Genomic DNA, 26,008 nt, shown 5'->3' on the forward strand with positions numbered 1-26,008 from the left:
TGCCAATGCAAGCCATGTATGCACACTCCGAGCAATATACATGTTTTGGTGGCTGTCTGGCAATGTAATTTGCATCAACCAAAGTGTGTAGTATAGATGTGGCCTAAAGCTCCTTTAAAGTGAGTATAAATGTAATTATGTTTGTCTTTAAGGCCCCTTTATTCTGCCAGAGTGGCATAAAAGAGCCTTAATGTGTATGAAAATCAAAATCCATTTCTTTGTAGTTAAAATCTCAAGCTAGTGTTATATTCAGGTTTTTATTGTTTTGATTTGGGATTTTTTGCATACAATTATTTCTTGCTTGGGTGTGTATTACAATAGGTACCATGCACTTTTGTTACATAATAACACGAGCTACTATATACAGTTCAAACCAGGTTTTGTCAAAAACGTTTCAGTTGTGTTTTCTTTTTTTTTCTTTTTTTTTTTATGAACCTGTGGTAGTTTTGGATTCATGGTGTTTAGGAATGTTGTTATTCACCAAAATGTCTTTAATTATGATGCTTTACATTTTCTTGTGGGTTTTTTTTAAGAAAGCACAATAATATGGAATGCTTTTATTTTTACATTCCAACATTATTTTTATTGTTTTATTAAAACCTGTACCACCAAATGTAGTGCATCCGACTAGGTTAGTATCTCTTTAAAGAGTTTGTGAGCCCTCTAGTGGTACTCACTGTGTTACATGTTTTCAAAAGCCACCAGAAACCAGTCAGTGCAGAGGTATGGGTGTAGCTATGCTTTGCATGTTTGTGTATATGTAATAAGCACAGTTATTTGGGATCATGCTGTGCTGTGTTGTTTCATATTGTTTTGTTGTGGGAAGAGCAAAAACCACCGTACTGAACCAGAGCACCAAGAACCTCCCAAAACAGAACTTGCAAAACGTCTAAAATGTTCAGTACAATGTTTTAGTTTATCAGTTTTTCCAATTACAAATGTTCTACTTACAGACTCTCATACAAAAACTAAAGACACTTTAGGCAGCCATATTATGAGACCCCACCTGAATTGTTCTTCATTTTACAGCCCCTCCAGCTATCAGCTCCCAACCTTCTTAGGTGCCTGCAAGATAAATTGGGCTTTGCAGCATGCAATGGTGCGAAATCTAGGCACTAATGGACCAAGGAGGGAAGCAAATTCCCGAGCCAAGGGCCTCAAATGGGGAGTTCCCTTCTTATTTCTGAGCTACCAAAGATTTTGGAGGGGGTTTGACTCATCTCCACTAACATATATGAAAAAATAAAGTATTTAAAGATTTGAAGAAGATAATGAGAAATATATGGTCCATCTGAATAGATATCAAATAGCACTTCTAACTGTGAAAGCTAGAACATTTTTTCTCAAACACATTTAACTCTGCTACTATTTAATGCATCCGTGTTTTGAGGTTATTAAATACAAGCTAATTAAACTCCATGAGCAGTTATCCAAAGAGGCAGATTTTAAATTAACTAACTGTAATATAAATCAGTGTAAAAAGGGAAGTGTATATTTAAGTGCAGCTGTGATTGTTTTCTGTTGTAAAATGCTGAGATTTACTTTTGATTCTCTAGAGCACACAGTGTGACAGTGAGATCAAAATCTTCTTCCCACATTATCTCAATACAGGGCATATGTGCAGGAGAGACGTGGCATGGGTCTTTTCTATGGCCACTACTGCTCTGCCTCCCTCCCCTCACAACCCCTTTCAGCCAGAGGATTGGCATAGCCTTGAATGCTCCGATCTCATTCCATGTAAACCCTATCTCCATGCAGGGAGCCTACACAGAACTAAGTTCCATTGTGTGTATAGGATCTGAATCCCTGAAGCAGCACAGGGAATCCTGACCCATCCGTGGAATAGAATGACATTTGTTCTGCTCTGTCCAGGGCCTCATGGGAGATGGGCTGGGGGTGGGCAGGATTGGTTTCTAAATTAACAAAGAGCAGTGTACCAGTCACAGCAGAGGACATGGCATTCTCAGCACCCCTTTTCTCCAAAAGCAAAATGACCTTGAACTATAGAATCTTCACATCTAGATTAGACTTGCTCCTCATGTTTCATATATGCTACCAAAAACGGTTTTCTCCTTGTTTACAGAAATAAACATAGTTTTAAATTCCCTCTCTTATGCTGGGTTTCTGACTAATTTTGAAGATTTGCGCAGCATACCTCTTTCCTGAATGACAATGTGCTTATTGGGTGGTTCTAAGAACTACTTGGTATTACCCAAACAGCTCTGATAGCAATTCATAAAACCAGAATGTGACATGCAGGAGGATGCTTGCAAATATACAAGAGGGTCTTTACATTACATTTAGAAAATTAAAGTATTTGTATCGAGATTATGTAGCAGAACCCAAAAAAGTGAAAGAGGAAAACTGTAATATGCATACTTGGTTTGTGTGTTTTTCTCTAGGAAAGAAGTACCAGTAAGTGAAGCAAGGATTTATGATATAAAATTGCAGGGCACAGTTATCCACCAATAAGTGTCAGTTTAATGATGGCACCATTTTGTATGTAAATGTCTGTATGAATTTGAGTTAACCATTTCAGGCCAGGAAGAGTATTCTAGTCTCTTAGGGAAAATTGTGCCCTTCCACACAACAAGGAAATTAGATGGAAAATTCTATAGCTTCACAGCCACAGAATTCCACTAGTGGGAGAGAGATGGGCTGTGCCCCCTCCTGGTCTTCTGGCGTGGGCAGGTGACGTTACCCGTCCAAACTGAAGACATCCCGAGTGCTATAAAATAAATCCAGATGTCAGGGCAGCGACTCCAGGTCAAAATGTATGCATAGAAGGCCATTTCCTCCACCATCACTTCCCATGATTCCCTCCATGGCAGCACAGCTTTCTAGTGAGCGATGCTCCCACTACTTTCCAATCCATGCTTCAGGGAAATCTCTATTCTCTTATGGTCTACATAAGAACGGCTATACTGGGTCAGACCAAAGGTCCATCTAGCTCAGTATCCTGTCTTCCGACAGTGGCCAATGCCAGGTGCCCCAGAGGGAATGAACAGAACAGGTAATCAAGTGATCCATTCCCTGTCACTCCTTCCCACCTTCTGGCAAACGGAAGCTAGGGACACCATTCCTGCCCTGTCTAGTCTCACTTTTTATTATTAAATAAATAGTATATTTTGCATTGAAAGAGTGTTAAATTAATTGTGAAGTTCTTTGAGTATGTATTAAGCACAATAAAAATAAATAAATTAATAAATACATCAGTGATTGTGCTGAGAACAGTTTTCCCCATGCCCTGTCTTCTTCCCACCCAGTCACTCCCTCTTCCAAAACCAAGGAAGTGTACCTCTGAAGAGACTGCATGTGTGTGTGTGATGATGATGATGATGATGCCCCTTAAATAACATTTCTGAAGATGTTTCAGTCTTCTCTTGCCTTTTATTACTCTCCAGGAGAGTCAGCAGCTCACTTGATAACATCCTTGAGGTAGCCGTGGGAGATGTTTTCAAAAGTAGTGTATGTTACCAATATTATAATTCTTGTATAACAAATTTACTTGCCTCTTTCTGTCTTCTTAATTATTTTCCAGTTTTTAACAAATTCCTTTGCTTGGTCCCTCCTCAGATAAGTGTTAGAATATTATAGTTCACTGAATGGGCTGTAAAGGGGGACACTGATTGCATAATGTGGTTATCAGCTTTGCTAAAAAACCCTAATGGTAATATTTTTCTTGTCCTAATCACAGAGATGATGGTGTCTCTTTGGTGTTTCTCTGTTGTTTATTTAGCTATAATGTGAAAGAGAACCCCACCTTTTCATGTGTGTCTCCAAATTAGATTGGAGTTAGCTCTTCAGTAGGTCTGATTATTAAATTTATATGCAATCCTTTTACACAATATAAAAGTAATAAGAACAAAGTATATGACTAGCTGACATACAGTTTCTTCAGTGTTTCAGTTCATGTTGTGCTAATTCACCTTGATATTTCAGATAATTTTAGACTTTGATAATAGTTCCCTTAAAAAGCTCTATATTATTGATTTTCCTTTAACAGTGAATAAAGATAATATGTACAAAATACTACTTTTCTGGTTGCTGTAAGAGTAAAGGAGTGCAAGAAGAAACTTGTAAGAAATATAGTCTAGTAATAACAAATTTCTCAACATGATGAGAGGCCTGATCCAGTGCCCAGAGAAGTCAGTGGAAGGACTCCCATTAAATTCCATGGGCATTGGATCAGTCAGGCCTTAAAACAAAAGGAATTTGTGCCATGTCCCTTCTCTGACATGTCTTTTTAGAACTTGACCTGATTTTTGCAGATTTAGGCCTGATTATGCAAAACGGATATAGCTGTCTTCCTGTATTCAAGGGTTGCATTCTTCAACCTTCTAAAGAAAATAAAATGTGATCTGGCATTTTCTCCTGCATTAAATGAAGCCCTGTTAATATTTACTTTGAATAGGTGTTTGCTTAATGCAGTTATTGTGGAACACATTCCAACTTGTCCAAAGAATGATGTTTCCAACTGCTGAGTAAATGACCCTTGAATTATGAAGTTAGTTGTTCAGTTTTAGCCAGAGGGATGATGCCACTTTCTATAAAATTGTGGTAAATACGTTCCAGGTATTAAATACTCAGTGTACTGTTCCAGCATAACAAAGCCAACCGCAACCTTTGAAATACGCTTTTTCTTATTTGTTTTTATGAGAGATGAAGTGTTGGACTATGTCATATTGCTATAGGTTTGCTTTGAAGTCATATTTGGCAGGAAACTGTTTTTTGTTTTCTTTAATTGCCTCACTGAGACTGTTTATGCTAAGGAGGTACAATACTTTCCACAAAGAATAAACTGCAAATTCAGCACTGAGCACACAAAGAAAACAACATCCTCAGTTTTGCTTTTATTTATTTTTTCCTGTGTTTATTTTATAACTTGCTGCACTTTTATAGGTTACCACTTCACAGTACACCTGTTCTCTGGTTCTGTGTAGTCTCCTTGCCTATAGAAACTGGCTCCTCTATGCCAGCATCCCCTATTATTGCACTAATTTAATTTCTCAGCTTTCTTTCTTTCTCAGCTGAGCGGTAATTATGAATTTGTATGGCTACTGCGATGTAACTTTGAGAATGCTGTTCTGACATTTTGGCTGCTGTGCAAATGCCATTGTAGCTTTTTTTCTGTTTCTCTGAGCTGCAGATTTCAGGTGCTGCTGCAGAACTGTTTAAAGTAATGAAGATTATTCTTATTGAATACACTCTACTGGGAAAAAATATATATGTGGAAAGTTGTCACAGTTTCAGTTAAGTAAGCACAATGGTATTAATGATGTCCTGATATGATTGCCCATTGTATTATCAGCTTTCAGAATGATGGTAAGCTATTTTTCTTTTCTTTTAATAATAAATATGGCTGTTTTTCCTAGTGACTATGCATGATCATTTGTACACAAAACATGAATTATTGCATTTAACTGAGTAAAGTATATGTCTATAATGTCAGCATACAGGAATATATCAATACAATACTTGTTTTAGCATACTTATATCACATCATGTGGAGGAAGAAGGTAGTTTGCTTTATTATTATTACTTCTCATTCTGACTTCTACTTTCAGCCTTCCAGTTGGAAATGTACTGCAGAAACTATCCACTGATGCCCTTTCAGCAGATGTTACCTCTAAGGGTATGTCTACACTACGAAATTAGGTCGAATTTATAGAAGTCGGTTTTGTAGAAAGGGTTTTTATGGTGGTTCTGGGTACATATCGTCAGGCCCCCGTTCCCTCCCTCCCTCCATAAAAGCAAGGGCAGACAATCGTTTTGCGCCTTTTTTCTTGAGTTACCTGTGCAGATGCCATACCACGGCAAGCATGGAGCCCGCTCAGCTAACCATCACCGTATGTCTCCTGGGTGCTGGCAGACATGGTACTGCATTGCTGCACAGCAACAGTTTATTGCTTTTTGGCAGCAGACAGTGCAGTATGACTGGTAGCCGTCGTCGACGTAGTCCTGGGGGCTCTTTTAACCGGGCGCCTGGGCAAACATGGAAGTGACTCAGCCAGGTCATTTCCCTTGTTTTGTCTCATGGCGATTGTGTCCTACTGGCAGTGCACTGTCTTTTAATCTGCAGCCAGCAGAAGACGATGGCCAGCAGTCATACTGCACCATCTTCTGCCGAGCACCCAGGAGGTGACAATGGCTAGCCGTCGTACTGCACAGTCTGCTGCCAGCAAGATGTATAAAGATAGATGAAGTGGCTCAAAACAAGAAATAGATCAGATTTGTTTTGTATTCATTTTCTCCTCTCTCTCTCCCTCCCTCCTTCTGTGAAATCAACGGCCTGCTAAACCCAGTTTTGAGTTCTATCCTTGAGGCGGCCATTCAGTTTCTCGCAAAGCCACCCCCTTTGTTGATTTTAATTCCCTGTAAGCCAACCCTGTAAGCCATGTTGTCAGTCGCCCCTCCCTCCGTCAGGGCAACAGCAGACAACTGTTCTGCGCCTTTTTTCTGTGCAGACGCCATACCATGGCGAGTGAAGTGATTATTATTAGAAAGGGCTACTTTTCTATGGTTATGCAAGTGTTGATGGATCACCGGGGACACTTTACCAAGAACACGGCAAGCATGGAGCCCGCTCAGATCACTTTGGCAATTAGGATCACATTAAATGCTACACGCATTATCCAGCAGTATACGCAGCACCAGAACCTGGCAAAGCAAAATCGGGTGAGTAGGCGATGTCAGCGCTGTTACAAGAGTGATGAGGACCTGGACACAGACTCCTCTCAAAGCACGGGCCCTGGCGATGTAGGCATCATGGTGCTAATGGGGCAGGCTCATGAGGTGGAACACCGATTCTGGGCCCGGGAAACAAGCACAGACTGGTGGGACCACATAGTGTTGCGGATCTGGGACGATTCCCAGTGGCTGTGAAACTTTCGCATGCGTAAGGGTACTTCCATGGAACTTTGTGACTTGCTTTCCCCTGCCCTGAGACAGAATACCAAGATGAGAGCAGCCCTCACAGTTGAGAAGCGAGTGGCAATAGCCCTGTGGAAGCTTGCAATGCCAGACAGTTACCGGTCAGTCGGGAATCAATTTGGAGTGGGCAAATCTACTGTGGGGGCTGCTGTGATGCAAGTAGCCAACGCAATCAAAGATCTGCTAATATCAAGCATAGTGACCCTGGGAAATGTGCAGGTCATAGGGAATCCCATTGCAGCAAAGCCATCCACTAACTGTGGTGGGGCCATAGACAGAACCCATATCCCTATCTTGGCACCGGAGCACCAAGCCGGTGAGTACATAAACCTCAAGGGGTACTTTTCAATAGTGCTACAAGCACTGGTGGATCACAAGGGACATTTCACCAACATCAGCGTGGGATGGCCGGGAAAGGTACATGACGCTTGCATCTTCAGGAACTCTGGTCTGTTTCAAAAGCTGCAGGAAGGGACTTTCTTCCCAGACCAGAAAATAACTGTTGGGGATGTTGAAATGCCTATAGTTATCCTTGGAGACCCAGCGTACCCCTTAATATCCTGGCTCATGAAGCCATACATAGGCAGCCTCGAGAGTAGTCAGGAGCTGTTCAACTACAGGCTGAGCAAGTGCAGAATGGTGATAGAATGTGCATTTGGATGTTTAAAAGCGTGCTGGTGCAGTTTACTGACTTGGTTAGACCTCAGAGAAACCAATATTCCTACTGTTATTACTGCTTGCTCTGCACTCCACAATATCTGTGAGAGTAAGGGGGAGACGTTTATGGCGGGATGGGAGGTAGAGGCAAATCGCCTGGCTGCTGGTTACACACAGCCAGACACCAGGGCGGTTAGAAGAGCACAGGAGGGTGCGGTGCGCATCAGAGAAGCTTTGAAAACCAGTTTCATGACTGGCCAGGCTACGGTCTGAAAATTCTGTTTGTTTCCCCTTGATGAAACCCCCCGCCCCTTGGTTCACTCTACTTCCCTGTAAGCTAACCACCCTCCCCACCTCCCTTCGATCACCAGTTGCAGAGGCAATAAAGTCATTGTTGCTTCACATTCATGCATTCTTTATTAATTCATCACACAAATAGGGGGATAATTACCAAGGTAGCCCAGGAGGGATGGTGGAGGAGGGAAGGACAAGGCCACACAGCGCTTTAAAAGTTTAAAATTTATTGAATGCCAGCCTTCTGCTACTTGGGCAATCCTCTGGGGTGGAGTGGCTGGGTGGCCAGAGGCCCCCCCACCGCATTCTTGGGTGTCTGGGTGAGGAGGCTATGAAACTTGGGGAGGAGGGCGGTTGGTTACACAGGGGTTGTAGCAGCGGTCCGTGCTCCTGCTGCCTTTCCTGCCGCTCAATCACATATGCTGGAGCATATTAGTTTGATCCTCCAGCAGCCTCAGCATTGAATCCTGCCTCCTCTCATCACGCTACCACCACCTTTCAGCTTTAGCCCTCTCTTCGGCCTGCCACCTCTCCTCTCGTTCATTTTGTGCTTTCCTGCACAAGGACATTGTCAGCCTCCGCATTCCTCTGTGCTCTGTCAGTGTGGGAGGACAGCATGAGCTCAGAGAACATTTCATCGCGAATGCATTTTTTTCGCCTTCTAATCTTCACTAGCCTCTGGGAAGAAGATCCTGTGATCCTTGAAACACATGCAGCTGGTGGAGGGAAAAAAAGGGACAGTGGTATTTAAAAAGACGCATTTTATAGAACAATGGGTACACTCTTTCACGGTAAATCTTGCTGTTAACATTACATACATAGCACATGTGCTTCCGTTACAAGGTCGCATTTTGCCTGCCCCCACCACGTGGCTAACAGCGGGGAACGTTTCTGTTCAGCCATAGGCAAACAGCCCAGCAGGAACAGGCACCTCTGAATGTCCCCTTAAGAAAAGCACCCTATTTCAACCAGGTGACCATGAATGATATCACTCTCCTGAGGATAACACAGAGAAATAAAGAACGGATGTTGTTTGAATGCCAGCAAACATACACTGCAATGCTTTATTCTACAATGATTCCCGAGTACGTGCTATTGGCCTGGAGTGGTAAAGTGTCCTACCATGGTGGATGGAATAAGGCTGCCCTCCCCAGAAACCTTTTGCAAAGGCTTTGGGAGTATATCCAGGAGAGCCACGAATGTCAGCGCAAATTAATCATTAAACATGCTGGCTTTTAAACCTTGTATAGTATTTTAAAAGGTACACTCACCACAGGTCCCTTCTCCACCACGTGGGTCCAGGAGGCAGCCTTGGGTGGGTTCAGGGGGTACTGGCTCCAGATCCAGGGTGAGAAACAGTTCCTGGATTTCGGGAAAACCGGTTTCTCTGCTTGTTTGCTGTGAGCTATCTACAACCTCATCATCATCATCATCATCTTCCTCGTCCCCAAAACCTGCTTCTGTGTTGCCTCCATCTCCATTGAAGGAGTCAAACAACACAGCTGGGGTAGTGGTGGCTGAACCCCCTAAAGTGGCATGCAGCTCATCATAGAAGCGGCATGTTTGGGGCTCTGACCCGGAGCAGCCGTTCGCCTCTCTGGTTTTCTGGTAGGCTTGCCTCAGCTCCTTAAGTTTCACATTGCACTGCTTCGGGTCCCTGTTATGGTCTCTGCCCTTATTGCCCTGGGAGATTTTCACAAATATTTTGGTATTTCGAAAATTGGAACGGAGTTCTGATAGCACGGATTCCTCTCCCCATACAGCGATCAGATCCCGTACCTCCCATTTGGTCCATGCTGGAGCTCTTTTGCGATTCTGGGACTCCATCATGGTCACCTCTGCTGATGAGCTCTGCATGGTCACCTGCAGCTTGCCACACTGGCCAAACAGGAAATTGAAATTCAAAAGTTTACGGGCCTTTTCCTGTCTACCTGGTCAGTGCATCTGAGTTGAGAGTGCTGTCCAGAGCGGTCGCAATGGAGCACTCTGAGATAGGTCCCAGAGGCTAATACCGTCTAAGTGCGTCTACAGTACCCCAAATTTGACCCAGCAAAACCAATTTCAGCGCTAATCCCCTTGTCGGGGATGGAGTAAGGAAATTGATTTTAAGAGCCCTTTAAGTCATAAAAAAGGGCTTTGTCGTGGACGGGTGCAGGGTTAAATCGATTTAACGCTGCTAGATTCGACCTCAACGCCTAGTGTAGACCAGGGCTAAATGTGATCTCATGTTCAACATCTATTCTCTTCTCATTACAGCACTGAATGCAGTGAGCATCTCTGAGGGGGACTATCATGGTGAAATATTGTGCAGCATATAACTGCAGTAACGTAGACACAAAGTTAAATCGGAAGCAGGGAATAACTTTTCATAGGTGAGCCTGATGATCCTGGGTATCAGTGTATTCTGATTGCAGATACTGCAGATGTTGGGTGGAACCTTGGGCAAAACTCCCACTGATTTCAGTAGGGATTTCACCCTCCAAGTACTTTGACCAAACAAACCTTCTCACAAGCCAGTATTCTGGAGTGGCAACCTGATGCCAGGAGCTACCCCAGTGCAAGCCTTTCCTCCTGGCTGATGAATTGGACGCAGCACTTCCTGTCAGGAATTGGGAAGGAGCACTGATTGAGGAGTGTCATTTCAGCATTCAGAAAAGCAGCAGCACAGCTAAGTGAGGCCCTGGCTTTCAGTGCAGGGACCTGATTAAAAGTAATATCCAATTGGTGAAATACAAAATGTTGTTTAAATTAAAACAAAAGACATATGTTCCATTATATTAATGAGGAATTGCACAGAGTTAAGAGGCCATGAATGACAGACAAAAAGATGGGAAGGGCTGTGGGAGAGAAGTGAGGGTTAGTACCTGTTAATCAAGTTTTTAATGTCTGACAACTTGTGTTTAGTATTTTTAGTAGAGCATCATCTACACTAACATTGTTATTATTTCCCCCTTGGAATCTTTGAAAATTATTATACCATTTTAAAAGCATAATTGATTGTATGTGGAGTCTGTGCTGCTTCTGAGAACTGAGTGGCATGAAATTAAGTAGAACTGGGTTTGTGAATGTGACATGCATATCACAGAAACTAAGAAATGGAAATAAGCCTATTAGGTCATCTAGTAAATTCCCTGAAGCTAATGAGCAATTATTTTCTGCAATATACTCTTCAGTGCTTTGTCCATTTAAAATGACGTAAGTGATAAGCATTTCACCATTTACAAAGAACATGTGAGCACTATATATGTGAGATTGTGTTGTGAGAGTCTTATAGTGTATCTAGTGAACTTAGAAGATGTATGTACATTACTACTTCCCCTCTAACTTTTTATCCAACTGGATATTTTAATATGGGGATTTGTGTTTCTCCCTGAGTACCTTCTCTTTTCAAACCCAGTGGGTAACCAGTATGTTGTTTTTAGTTTTTATTTAATTGACCTGCCATCCTCACTAACTAATACTTTGCAATCTTTTAGCTTCTTTTTTCCCCCTGAGATTCTTAGTGATTTACAAATGTAGGTGCGCATTATTATCCCCAGTTCTCAGACAGGCAAACTGAGACACAAAGAGATTTAAGTCACTTGCCCAAGGGCACGAGTGTAGTCAGTTGGAAAGTTGGGAATAGAATCTAGGTCCCTAACTCCCAGTCCATGCTCTGTGTACTGGACCATGCTGTTTCTCTTTGGCCCCAACTCAGCAAGGTACTTAAGTAAGTGCAGTTTTAAGGATGTGAGTTATCCCATTGACTGTAATGGACTGTAGGGGTAACATCACCCCTTAGTAAAGTATAATTACTAAACAAAACCCAGCTGACGTTCTTTGGTCTGTGAACTTTGTTATTTCTGTTTTAGGTTTCCCAAGGATAATAAGAAAAAACAGCAGTGGGCCCAGGCAGTACATCGGGCTGACCCCGTGAGTGGCAAACTCTGGACACCATCTGAATGGGACATGATTTGTTCTCAGCATTTCAATCCTAACTGCTTCAAAGAAATTAATGGAAAGAAATTTTTAAAGGAGGGGAGTTGTCCTTCTATATTTTCCTTTCCTGACAATTTTCAGGTATAAAATGTGACACACTGTGATTTCATTAAAAATAACTGATTCATTATCAACTGAAGTACATAACGGCCTCAGGTAGCAGGTTATTGGAGTGCCATTTCACACAGAGTGCCATACTGTTACTAATATGCTAATAAACCTTTGTTAGGTCAACTAAAAATAGCTGTAGTAAAATCTTGGGGGTCGGGGGTGTTGAGGTGTCAGAGAGAGTGTATGTATATTAGTGGTTAAATTACGCATTCTAGAACTGTAAATAAAAACTGATTGGTTAAGTAAAAGCAAAAGCTGTGTCCTTGTGTCTAGTTCAGATTCTTTCAGCCTATATTATTTCTCTTAACTTAAAGACTGGAATGGTTAAATTTGTTGCAGTATGGATCACATCTCAATAGAGAGAATTTCTCATGGATAGTTTTTCCTTCTATTAACCATTGCATAGGCCAGTACCTTTCCCATTCACACTTATGTGGACCAGGTCTCAACATCTCTGTGGCAATTTCTACAGTCTGCTGGCACCTTAGAGACTAACAAATTTATTAGAGCATAAGCTTTCGTGAGCTACAGCTCACTTCATCGGATGCATGATGAAGTGAGCTGTAGCTCACGAAAGCTTATGCTCTAATAAATTTGTTAGTCTCTAAGGTGCCACAAGTACTCCTTTTCTTTTTGCGAATACAGACTAACACAGCTGCTACTCTGAATACAGTCTGCTGGGCTCTCTTTCCTAACAGCGGGCCTGATCTGATGCCTATAGAAGCAGATGTGAAGGAGGTGGAGTCAACACCTAATATAACATTTATAAAACCTGGCTTTGCTGATGAAAACCCCATTGCCAGTAACCTTAATTCTGAGAGCTGAAGTTCTCTCTGAACTTTAATGGCTTTTTTTTTTTTTTTTTTTTTTTTGTAGAGAATAGGTAATTCTCTACGGAGATCAAAATGTGCTGGCATAGGTCTAGAAAATCCTCCTCTCGAGGCAGATCCCAGTGAGGTGTATGTTACACCAGCCACAGTAACGGTAAGCATCAGAATTGTGACTGAATGCTGAAAGAATAGTGTCACAACGTGAGCCTTTCCTTTTGTATTTTCTGTATTAATGACCAATTCTGTGTCAATCTGAATTGGACAAATACTTGTTTATTTTAGCATTTAAAAATAATCTGGGATACTGTGTGATGTTGTGCTTTATTGGTCTTGGGGCAACAATTAACATTTGTTAGGCTTACTGGAGAACAAAAAATACAAAGATGTAAAAATGTTATAAAAGGTGCTTGTGTAGGGTTAACAGTGAGGCAACAGACATCTGCCGCGAAGCGATTAAAATACATGGACTGAAATCCTGGCTCCACTGAAGACAGTGATAGTTCTGCCACTGATCTCAATAGGGTCAGGATTATACCCATAGTGTAGGACCACTGGAAAGAATTTTGAGCAGAACTAGATATCAGAAAACTCATCTCTTTGTCTTTCAATAACTTGTCTAATGTGCAACAAAATAATGTTCTTCATATTCATCCATGAAGCACCTGCGTCATGCGACCATAAGTGAGTGCATATGAACTAGCCTGAAAGAGGGCATTTGAATTTCCAAGTTTATACAGGACTCCCATTTCTCACTGCTGTTGGAGTGAGAGAAAGGCAGAAAATTTTTTTAAAAGTTGAGAAAAAGCTGAATCCCATTAATTCTTTTTGGGGGGCATAACATCATTTACAAACTCCGTTCAAGGTTTCATGGGGGGAATTAAATTCCTCTGTTGTTGTTTCCTTTTGTAGAAAACAGCGAACAACCCAAAAAGATTAACAGAAAACTTCAGCTGTGCTCATGAGGTAGACACCAATGGGATGTGTAATACACAGGACACAGTAATGGTGAGCATCAAAACTACAATGGGTATACTTCCTCCTTTTACATTCTTTCTGTTTTAGGCTTTTTAAAACGTTCTCCTGTTGACACTGAGTCCAATCTTAAAGCCCTTATACACTCAAAACTCCTATTGACTCCACACTATCCGTGAGAATCTTAATATATTGACACGTAAGATATAAGGCTCAATGATTTTATGTTTTAAATATTTTGTTCACAGTTCAAGATAGCATTTGCTTACAGTTACCACACAGTGCTATAGGAGGTAGTTCTGTTTCCCTATATATTTAGGGAAAGAAATAAATGAAGCAAAAGCTCTCAGATATTTAGCAGTAGCCATTGTATATGAAATGAGTACATGTTTGCAGTCCAGTTCCAAGTGGACAGGTGTCTGCATCTCAAAAGCCACTGTCACAATTGAAACTATTGTTAATCATTGCCATAGAGAATCCTGAAAGATTGATTGGACATGGAGACGGAACCATCCTCTCGGCTTTACAGATGGTACCTTTACCAGGTCAAGGTGCACCTAAGGCCTGGTCTACACTGCAGAGGGGCATCAATCTAAGTTACGCAACTTCAGCTACGTGAATAAAGTAGCTGAAGTCGACATACTTATATCTATCTGCTCACTGCAGTGTCTTCAGTGTGGTGAGTCGACTGCTGCTGCTCCCCCATTGACTCCGCCTGCACCTCTCACGCCGGTGGATTACAGGAGTTGACGGGAGAGTGCTCTGCAGTCGATTTATTGGGTCTAGACTAGATGCGATAAATCGACCCCCTACTGGATCAATCACTGCCTGCTGATCCGGCGGATAGTATAGACATACCCTTAGGCACTAAACTAATTTTGTAAGTGAAAAATAAAAAAAAATTCTGAAAACTGTAGAGGTAGGTTCTACATCCAGGTAAGCTAGTTCAGGACAAAATGCCCAGCTGGTCAGAGGGGAAAAAATTACATTTTGTATGTAAATGAGGTATCCAGAAGGTGTAACTCTCACATATGTGCACTTTAACTCTTTCCATGGCATGCTATATTAACAGCTAAATTGCTAGCACTTCTACCTCTGAGCCCAGAACTCAAGGGAAGTGCTGCTTCAATAGTGCAGCTTTAGGGAGAGAAATGTTTTCATCCTTTGGAAAAAGAAAAGGAGTACTTGTGGCACCTTAGAGACTAACAAATTTATTTGAGCATAAGCTTTTGTGAGCTACAGCTCACTTCATCGGATGCGTGCAGTGGAAAATACAGTGGGGAGATTTATATACACAGAGAACATGAAACAATGGGTGTTACCATACACACTGTAACAAGAGTGATCAGGTAAGGTGAGCTATTACCAGCAGGAGAGGGAGGGGAAAAAAACCTTTTGTAGTGATAATCAAGGTGGGCCGTTTCCAGCAGTTGACAAGAATGTGTGAGGAACAGTGGGGGAGAGGGGGGAAATGAACATGGGGAAATAGTTTTACTTTGTGTAATGACCCATCCACTCCCAGTCTTCATTCAAGCCTAAGTTAATTGTATCCAGTTTGCAAATTAATTCCAATTCAGCAGTCTCTCGTTGGAGTCTGTTTTTGAAGTTTTTCTGTTGAAGAATTGCCATTTTTAGGTCTGTAATCGAGTGACCAAAGAGATTGAAGTGTTCTCCGACTGTTTTTTTGAATGTTATAATTCTTGATGTCTGATTTGTGTCCATTTATTCTTTTCTGAAGAGACTGTCTAGTTTGGCCAATGTACATGGCAGAGGGGCATTGCTGGCACATATCATATTGGAAGATGTGCAGGTGAACGAGCCTCTGATAGTGTGGCTGATGTGATTTGGCCCTATGATGGTGTCTCCTGAATAGGTATGTGGACAGAGTTGGCAGTGAGCTTTGTTGCAAGGATAGGTTCCAGGGTTAGTGGTTTTGTTGTGTGGCTGCTGGTGAGTATTTGCTTCAGGTTGGGGGCTAATCTGTAAGCAAGGACTGGCCTGTCTCCCAAGATCAGTGAGAGTGATGGCTCGTCCTTCAGGATAGGTTGTAGATCCTTGATGATGCGTTGGAGAGGTTTTAGTTGGGGGCTGAAGATGACGGCTAGTGGCGTTCTGTTATTTTCTTTGTTGGGCCTGTCCTGTAGTAGGTGACTTCTGGGTACTCTTCTGGCTCTGTCAATCTGTTTCTTCAATTCAACAGGTGGGTACTGTAGTTGTAAGAACGCTTGACAGAGATCTTGTAGGTGTTTGTCTCTGTCTGAGGGGTTGGAGCAAATGCGGTTGTATCGTAGAGCTTGGCTGTAGACAATGGATCATGTGGTATGATCTGGATGAAAGCTGGAGGCATGTAGGTAAGCATAGCGGTCAGTAGGTTTCCGGTATAGGCTGGTGTTTGTGACCATCGCTTATTAGCACCATAGTGTCCAGGAAGTGGATCTCTTGTGTGGACTGGTCCAGGCTGAGGTTGATGGTGGACTGGAAATTGTTGAAATTATGGTGGAATTTCTCAAGAGCTTCTTTTCCATGGGTCCAGATGATGAAGATGTCATCAATGTAGCGCAAGTAGAGTAGGGGCATTAGGGGACGAGAGCTGAGGAAGCATTGTTCTAAGTCAACCATAAAAATGTTGGCATACTGTGGGGCCATGCGGGTACCCATAGCAGTGCCACTGATTTGAAGGTATACATTGTCCCCAAATGTGAAATAGTTATGGGTGAGGACAAAGTCACAAAGTTCAGCCACCAGGTTAGCCGTGACGTTATCGGGGATACTGTTCCTGATGGCTTGTAGTCCATCTCTGTGTGGAATGTTGGTGTTGAGGGCTTCTTCATCCATAGTGGCTATTATGGTGTTTTTAGGAAGATCACCGATGGATTGTAGTTTCCTCAGGAAGTCAGTGGTTTCTCAAAAAGAAAAGGAGTACTTGTGGCACCTTAGAGACTAACAAATTTATTAGAGCATAAGCTTTCGTGAGCTGTGACTCACGAAAGCTTATGCTCTAATAAATTTGTTAGTCTCTAAGATGCCACAAGTACTCCTTTTCTTTTTGCGAATACAGACTAACACGGCTGCTACTCTGAAACCAGTGGTTTCTCAAAGATAGTTGGGAGTGCTGGTAGCGTAGGGCCTGAGGAGGGAGTCTACATAACCAGACAATCCTGCTGTCAGGGTGCCAATGCCTGAGATGATGGGGCGTCCAGGATTTCCAGGTTTATAGATCTTGGGTAGCAGACAGAATACCCCTGGTTGGGGTTCTAGGGGTGTGTCTGTGTGGATTTGTTCTTGTGCTTTTTCAGGGAGTTTCTTGAGCAGATGTGTAAAAAGAAGGATTCTGGGAGGATTCCTCCTGAAGGTCAAAACAACAGACTGGACTTCTACATAGAGTGCTTCTGCCGACGTGCATGGGCTGAAATTGTGGAAAAGCAGCATCACTTGCCCCATAACCTCAGCCGTGCAGAACACAATGCCATCCACAGTCTCAGAAACAACTCTGACATCATAATCAAAAAGGCTGACAAAGGAGGTGCTGTCGTCATCATGAATAGTTCGGAATATGAACAAGAGGCTGCTAGGCAGCTCTCCAACACCACTTTCTACAAGCCATTACCCTCTGATCCCACTGAGGGTTACCAAAAGAAACTACACCATCTGCTCAAGAAACTCCCTGTGTATGGTAACACCCATTGTTTTTCATGTTCTCTGTGTATATAAATCTCCCCACTGTATTTTCCACTGCATGCATCCTATGGAGTGAGCTGTAGCTCACAAAAGCTTATGCTCTAATAATTTGTTATTCTCTAAGGTGCCACAAGTACTCCTTTTCTTTTGGCGGATACAGACTAACATGGCTGCTATTCTGAAACGCATCCTATGGATGAGCCATTATTCCATAGTCGCCTTTGCTAATCTAATGGTTTTTCAGGTGGATTTTAAAGATTGCATGAGAACCTTGATGTTTTGGTCAGCATCCCTTGCTTTCATACACTAGGCTGCAACGTTCAAGGCAGTGGATGAGTTATTGCTGACCCCACCGTGCACTTTTAACAAATCTGAATAAATAATAACTGCCACATTAGTCTATGCTATCATCAGACTATGGCTATATAGCTCATTAAAAAATTCTTAGGTGTTGAGACAGACCCCTATCTTAACATGTCCTATTTATTTGACCATTCAATGGATTCTATATCCTGTGTCCACTTCTTATACCTTTGAGGATTCTCCTGTGGGCAGAGGTTAAACGGGGCCAGTACATGGCAATGCAACATGTTAGCAGGTGATTCTTCCACTACAGACTTTAAATCAACGGAGCTGATGCCTAAGGGTGTATTGTAGTAGGGCCAGAATGAGCTCTGGTACTTATGTCTGGCAGATGAGGTCTAGTGCCCCATCTTTTAATCAGATTGGCTAGTTTGGCTTCAGTGGGGCTCTATATAGGCACAAAGACACTCTGCAAATGGATCTGATTGTAGACTTGTATCGTACTTTCTTTCCCCTCTCCACAGTGCTTTGCTCCATGTTGTTATGAGTTCCTCATCCTACTCAGTTCCACAGCGGAGCTGCAATCGTGGAGGCTTTTTAGTTTTGGTTTGTTTTTTGGTAAATTAAGCCCCAGTTAGCTCTGATTCTAACAAATACAGCAAAAATCCAGCATTGTTGCTTTCTTTTATCTTTAAATTAGACCGACCACCATTACCATATCACAGACAGTCCAAAAACTCTGAAGAGGAAATTGGATGAACTTTTAGCAGAGAATCACAAGCTCAGAAGAAAATTAAGGAATGCTTCTGATCAAGAAGAGAGACTCCATAAAAATGTGGAAATCTTGTTGGACAAGCTGCACTCTAAAGACATGTTGTCGAGGGAAGTAACGTGACTGCTAGATCTGTGCAAAGGGCATGGGCTGAATGACAGGTCTTCTCTCCCACTGCACCCAGCTGTTGGATAAGAAATGTTCACTAATGTTTATTGCTATACATGTCATTTTTGAATGTATTTATTAAATAAAAAGATATGTAAACACTACTGAAGTTTTCATATAAAAGCTAGAAACTTCAACGTTAAGATTGGCACTTGTGTTGTTCAGGGAGCGAATGTCAGCCTTTTCTTTTAATCCCTGTCTCTTCTTCATTTGTCCCACACTGTTATTTTTTAGATATATAGTTTCATGGAGGGTGGATGGGAGTTTTACTTTTTTTTGTTGTTGTTTGTTTTTAAAGTCTTCTGTAGACCTTTACTAAGTGGACAGTATTTAGCGCCTACGTTATTCATTTTTGTCTTTTTCCCCCCTTCTCCATCTTATGTCACCTTTTAAGTGCATTAATTTCTAGAGATGCAATGGTGTCATTGCAACAGCCATCCACAAGTGCACTATAAAGTCAGTTTACATAATGGATTGAAATATATACTTTTTCTTTTTCTTGGAAAGATCGGCATTTGCATTAACTATCATGTTAAATCCTGTGATCACGCGTAGTAAAGGGTGTGTGTGGGGTGTGTGTGTATGGATAGATGCAGACTTATTCTAGTCCATTGTATCAATATATATTTCTGCTGTCTATATAGCATGCTAAAATTGAACATATTAAAATTCATTATGAAAAATAACTACTGTGTACAGTATGTGCAATATTTAGTCTTCACATAGGGTGCCTCCCATGTAGGGACAAGAGGGGAATGGGCAGAGCACAAAGCATTCCAGCTAATCTAGGCTGGGAATCTAGCGCATAGACAGCCATGCAAAGCCGCCATAAATTTTGCAGTCCCAATGGCTGCTTAGGCTCAGGCCGGGCCTGGATTGCACTGGTCAGTGGAGTAGTCCAGAATTAGGTAAACGCAAAGATGGTATATTAGCTGCCTTTGCCCTTCCTCTCCTGTGGCTGCACCTTTTGCACCCTGCCTCCCAAGTGGCGCAGCATGAAATTTGTCCCTATTAGTTTAGATATTGAGGACACTACTAAAAGGCCTTTGACGGTAACGGAAAGGCTTTCTCTGACTTCAGCGGCCTTTGAATCAGGTTTCAGTGATGATCTTCAAACAATGACCAGGGGGTTGTGCACTTTTTTCAGAATTGTGATATTCCAGATAACCTCCTGCAATTAAAAATACTAATCAATTAAAAAGCACAAGCTAAAACTTCTTTGTACAATAAATGCACATCAGGTTAGGCAATCTGTGTCACACCAGGCTTTTATTATCCCATAAACAATAGTTGTCAGAACATTACACACATTCCCAATGACTTTGATGGAGGTTTGGTGTTTGGGCACAAAAGGAATGTTGTCTTCCGACATGTTCAGTACCACATACTTCAGATGTAAATCACTCTCAATGGACAATTTTGCAATAACATGCTCATAAGCTAAAGCAAAAAGGGCACATGCATTTTTGCATTTAGGCCTCTTGTGGTCTCCTTTGAAAACTGGCCCTGAAAAAGATGTGGGAGTTTATAGCTGTAAGATTCCCATTGAATTTCATGGCCATTGCATGGCTGAAACCGTGCACAATTCTTAGCATCTAGGTTGCAATATACAGCTAGTTATAATTATACTATTAACACATAATTAAACCACAAGTCACAACCTAAACATTTAGGCAGTTTAGAAATGTGTACAGCTGAAATTAAATAGGAGTTCATTTCTTTGTTCTTTACTGCGCTGGTGGAGATGTTCTGGGCAACAGCACAAACCAGTTTGAGATCATATAAATGTTGCTGCAAGGTATTTTTTGTGGGTGCAAGTGTGACTAACCAAGAAATAGGGGCAAAAATGAAACATCAGACTCGGCACAGAGCTGCAAGACACGCACACAAAAACATTAGTCTAAAAACTGGAGTCTCTAGGACAACAACAAATTCTGCATTATTTGCTAGTATAGTTTTTCCATATATATTCCCTGTGCTTAAATAATCACAAACCTTCACAGGCTCAGAGCCTGCAGGCACCTCTGGCTAAGGCTAAATGGCAATACTGTGGAGGTGGAAGAAAGCACCTAGTAGAATACCACAGAGATCAGTGTTAGGGGGAAACAAACCACCCTTTTAAACATTTTCCTTAATCATATAGGAAAAGCACTAAGCCTATTAATGAAATGTAGATCATGTGACACTGGGGAAAACTGACCACCAGTGAGAACAGAGATGTAATTCAAAAGAATCTAAAGAGATTAGCAATGTAGACAGAAAATGAGGTTCAATTTAGGAAATTTACATTAACACTGTCATGGAAAAATACTCTAAAACACAAGCATACAATGGGAGGACTAGAGCCGGAAGGTGGTAATACTGAAAGAGATCTAGTGGGATGATAGATGATAAGTTCCATAAATGTTTGCAATGGAATAGAGCGGCAACAAAGCCAGTCTGCTTTGGGGCTGTAAATGCAGAGACATCACAGTAATACAGTCACATTTCTCTTGGTGACTCTGGTGTGATTACATTTAGAACATGGAGCCCACTTCTGGACTCCACGTTACTAGAGATATGAATAGAGTGGAAGGAAAACAAATGATCAGAGGGCTGGGAGGCATAGGTGCTAGAACTAAGAGTCCTGGAGGTGCAGCTGCATCCCTATGAAGTAGTAGTAACCCAAATACATGGTTTCTGCCTTCAGTACCCCCACTATAAAAATTGTTCCAATACCACTGGCAGGAGGGACTTGAAAGATTAAAAGAGCTAAATATAGCTTTGCAAAGTGATGACAACGTGTGGGCAGGGAAGGACAAGATAACTACAAATATTTGAGGAGTGTCAAATTCAAGGCTAGAGAAGAAAAATGTATGTTAGTACAATAACTAATAATAGGATAAAATTAATAATGATGCTAAACAGTGTGATCTTATTGCTGGAACCTTTGCCTCTCCTCACCCAATCGCCTCCCTACTCATAGATTCATAGATACTAAGGTCAGAAGGGACCATTCTGATCATCTAGTCCGACCTCCTGCACAGCGCAGGCCACAGAATGTCACCCACCCACTCCTATGAAAAACCTCACCCATGTCTGAGCTATTGAAGTCCTTAAATCATGGTTTAAAGACTTCAAGGAGCAGAGAAGCCTCCCTCAAGTCAATCATGCCCCATGCTACAGAGGAAGGCGAAAAACCTCCAGGGCCTCTCCAATCTGCCCTGGAGGAAAATTCCTTCCCGACCCCAAATATGGCAATCAGCTAAACCCTGAGCATATGGGCAAGATTCACCAGCCAGATACCCAGGAAAGAATTTTCTATAGTAACTCAGATCCCATCCATCTAATATCCCATCCCAAGGGATTTGGCCTATTTACCCTGAATATTTAAAGATCAATTACTTACCAAAATCCCATTATCCCATCATACCATCTCCTCCATAAACTTATTGAGTAGAATCTTAAAACCAGATAGATCTTTTGCCCCCACTGCTTCCCTTGGAAGGTTATTCCAAAACTTCACTCCTCTGATGGTTAAAAACCTTCGTCTGATTTCAAGTCTAAACTTCCTGGTGGCCAGTTTATACCCATTTGTTCTTGTGTCCACATTGGTGTTGAGCTGAAATAATTCCTCTCCCTCTCCTATATTTATCCCTCTGATATATTTATAGAGAGCAATCATATCTCCCCTCAACCTTCTTTTAGTTAGGCTAAACAAGCCAAGCTCCTTAAGTCTCCTTTCATAAGACAAGTTTTCCATTCCTCGGATCATCCTAGTAGCCCTTCTCTGTGCCTGCTCCAGTTTGAATTCATCCTTCTTAAACATGGGAGACCAGAACTGCACACAGTATTCTAGGTAAGGTCTCACCAGTGCCTTGTATAACGGTACTAAAACCTCCTTATCCCTACTGGAAATGCTACTATTTGTTATCCCCAGCTGTCTATATTCTGTAAGCTCTTCTGGGAAGGCGCCACATCTTTTCATTGTTCTGTAAAGCACCTAGCATATTTTCGGGGCACAGTATAACTAAGGAATGTTTCTGTCTGAATAGTATGGAAACTTCCTGACGTTAAGTCCCTAGCCCGGGGTGGCCAACCTGTGACTCCAGAGCCACATGTGGCTCTTCAGAAGTGAATATGCGGCTCCTTGTAAAGGCACTGACTTCAGGGCTGGAGCTACAGGCGCCAATTTTCCAATATGTTGGGGGGTGCTCACTGCTCAACCCCTGGCTCTGCCACAGGCCTTGCCCCCACTCCACCCCTTCCTGCCCCCTTCCCTGAGCCTGCAGTGCCCTCGTTCCTCCCCCAGAGCCTCCTGCATGCCAGCTGATCGGGAGGGAGCGGGAGGCGCTGATCGGCTGCTGGTGTGTGGGAGGCGCTGGGAGCTGGGGATGGGGTGGAGCTGATGCGGGACTGCTGACGTATTACTGTGGCTTGTTGGCAATGTACACTGGTAAATTCTGGCTCCTTCTCAAGCTCAGGTTGGCCACCCCTGCCCTGGCCTGTAAAAGGGAGGTGGCAGATATCTAGAACAATGCTGTACTGCCGAGGAAATGGACTTGATAAACTAATCAAGCTTTTCCATCTCTGTCTATGATTAGCTCATGCCCATACTTCACCTACAACACTATCTGAACATGTGCACAAGGAGTGTTTTCTAGATCTTCTCTACTTCTGGGTAGGTCTAGGAATAGCCCACAGGTGGAGCCAGTACTCTCACCTTGCCCTCAGTTAAGGCTCAGAAGGGAGTCTCCTTCAGCTGTTGCTTTGTAAATATAAAGAAAGCTTAGGGACTTGTTTCACTGGGAGTTACAAACACACAACTGATGCAATAATCAAGTCCCCCGTTTGTTAGAATCATCTCCTTGGTAGAATGTAATAAAAATCATACCCTTAGATATTGAATGGTGCAATTTCAGTTCATGGATTGGCTGAGAGCATAAGCACTTCTGGTGCAGATACTTGTTCATGCACATTTAAAATCTGCTTTTTGCAATTATTTTTGCATGCAGCTTTAAGATGTGCTTTCCCTAAACATTCATGCCAGTAACACTTAGTCACATGGAGGTTCACAGAAAGTAACCCAAAAAGTTTAAAAGTCTAGCTGGAGTGAATTCATTTTACAACTGCAGCAAATATGTGTGGGACATTTTCATAGTATTCACCCAACTTTAGTTGTGAGAAGCATAATTATTTAAAAAGTGTATTTCCTGCCTCACTGCAGTTTTCTATTTTTCACTTTTCAAAAAACTCCATATCTAATTTTTCCAAATTTAAAAAAATTCTCTATTTAAGAAAATAACTAGAAACGGCAACTAAGGGACCAGAATGTGTAGTATTTGCTTACAGGGGAATCACTGACAATCCATACATTGCTGGCCTTCCTTATATTGGTAGAAAGCAAGAACTGACTTTTTCAGAGAGCAGAGAACACCCCATTTTTTCAGAAAGGGTTGTGGCTTTCTTTGTTTTCAAGCACCACAGCAAACTTGCTGCTGCCTTTTCTTGTCATTATTTGCAATTTAATTCTCCTCAGTGCATCTACATTAGGCTAAACTGCATCCCAATCACGTCACTTATGTATGCTTTCGCTTTGAAACCACTTGGACTGGGGGAAAGGATTTTGTTTGACGTTGAGCATTCTAAATGGAGAGGCTAATATTGCAACTCAGCAGAAATGGCTGCTAATTTTAAACTACCAGTTTAATCTTTCTCTAGCAGAAACACACATTTTCTTCTACCATAATTTTTTCTCATAATAGGAATGAGACAGTTCCCAGGGGTGTGGTTATCAAAGATAATCTCACCCCAATCTGATTAGAGGCATGAGGTTCATGCCTCAAAATGCTCTAGGGTGTGATTATTTTATGATAACCATACTGTGTATCATGGCTTATTGATTAACTAGTAAAGCTTCAGTATTATTATTCAGAGGAGGGGCTGAGATATCAGAGGAAGATCTGATTCTGGAATGGGAAAGATTCTTTCTTGCTAATCAAACCACCTTTCTCTTGCCCTGATTATAACCTCTGTGTGAAATGATAGGGTCAATGGATGCCAGTTTTAGTTTTTCCATTGGTGATTAGCTCACTGGTTTATTAAAGCTGAAAAACACCCGGAAACATATTTATTTGAAGACAAATTTTCATTGGACTGTTCCCTTTCCATTTATACTACATATAAGGGTTACAGAGCAGAATATGATTTGGGTTTCTAGCGAGCCTTATGTAGTCAAGGTACTAGAAGCATGTCACATGATAGTACGTTAGATACCAGCAGTGCAGTGACTCATATCCAAGTATGCCTGCTGTTGCACTTTTAATAATAGCTCTTGCACAGCCTGGAACATTAGAACCTATTTTATTGAGAGAGGCAATGTTAGACTGGGCACTGGGGTAAACATCTTGCTCAGGGATGCTCTAAATGATGCCTGCTGGTAATGGTGCCCATTCCAAAAGACTATTATGCCACCAGAGGATCACTTGAGAGCTGTGCACTACTCTATTCCCCCATATTGGAAGACTCCTGATTTACTCATTTAGTGCAGCTGTTTGGCCCTTATATATCAAGAGTGGCACAGAAAGGCTGGAATCTATCCCTTGCCTCCTGGTCCAGTGCTTTAATTACGAGATCATCTCCCCATAGATTTCAGAGTAGCAGCCGTGTTTAGTCTGTATCCGCAAAAAGAAAATGAGGACTTGTGGCACCTTAAAGACTAACAAATTTATTTGAACATAAGCTTTCGTGAGCTACAGCTACAGTCTCTAAGGTGTCACAAGAACTCCTTTTCTTTCTCCCCATAGAGTTTCAGCTCTGTATAGAAACCTACAACTGGCATGGGACTTGATCCCATAGCCAATCAAGTCCTTGAGCTATAGCAGGCTGGATTCTGAGTCCAGTTACATCAATATAAATCCGGAGTTATTCCACTGACTTGAGTTGAATGAGTCCAGATTTATTGAGGCATAACTGAGATCAGAATCAGGCACAGCACATTGAAAAAGGACTTAACTCAAAAAAATTATATCTGTTGTGGAATAATATGCAAACTACTGGACACAACTACAAATACCTATTTAATATCACCCTCACTTAAATTTGAACATGTTATTGGAAACAAATGGTCAAGTATTATGTATTTTTATCCTCTTCTAGTATTCACAATAAAAAGAGTTTGATAATAATGTAAAGGAAAGAAAGGTTTGATTAAACCCTTCAAGGTGGTATGTGCAATGAAGGTCTAACTGAGGGATCATTACACAATAATATAACCTACACTGGACCAATCCCCTTTCATGAACCATTTGACAAATCTGCTGTGTCTGTTTTG

General features: G+C 41.8%; 1 protein-coding gene across 6 annotated transcripts in view; it reads left to right on the forward strand.

Annotated features, from left to right (window-relative positions):
• The window catches only part of LOC119855440 (THAP domain-containing protein 6-like), a 36,495-nt gene extending 17,113 nt beyond the window's left edge, over positions 1 to 19,382 (forward strand). For 2 of the 6 annotated variants that reach the window (XM_038401348.2, XM_043514853.1), the window contains 5 exons: positions 10,141 to 10,256; positions 11,736 to 11,943; positions 12,850 to 12,957; positions 13,713 to 13,808; positions 18,457 to 19,382. In XM_038401348.2, the coding sequence (XP_038257276.1) occupies positions 10,177 to 10,256; positions 11,736 to 11,943; positions 12,850 to 12,957; positions 13,713 to 13,808; positions 18,457 to 18,651 (687 nt within the window). In that variant the 5' untranslated portion in view covers positions 10,141 to 10,176 and the 3' untranslated portion in view covers positions 18,652 to 19,382. Of the gene's footprint in view, positions 1 to 27; positions 5,326 to 5,567; positions 5,636 to 6,467; positions 6,679 to 10,140; positions 10,257 to 11,735; positions 11,944 to 12,849; positions 12,958 to 13,712; positions 13,809 to 18,456 lie in introns of those variants that run through there. The other 4 variants (XM_038401344.2, XM_038401347.2, XM_038401342.2 and 1 more) reach the window with 4 other exon arrangements.
• Positions 19,383 to 26,008: the final 6,626 nt, after the last annotated feature.

Source organism: Dermochelys coriacea, chromosome 5 (assembly GCF_009764565.3).
Source record: "Dermochelys coriacea isolate rDerCor1 chromosome 5, rDerCor1.pri.v4, whole genome shotgun sequence".
Lineage (NCBI taxonomy): Eukaryota > Metazoa > Chordata > Testudines > Dermochelyidae > Dermochelys > Dermochelys coriacea.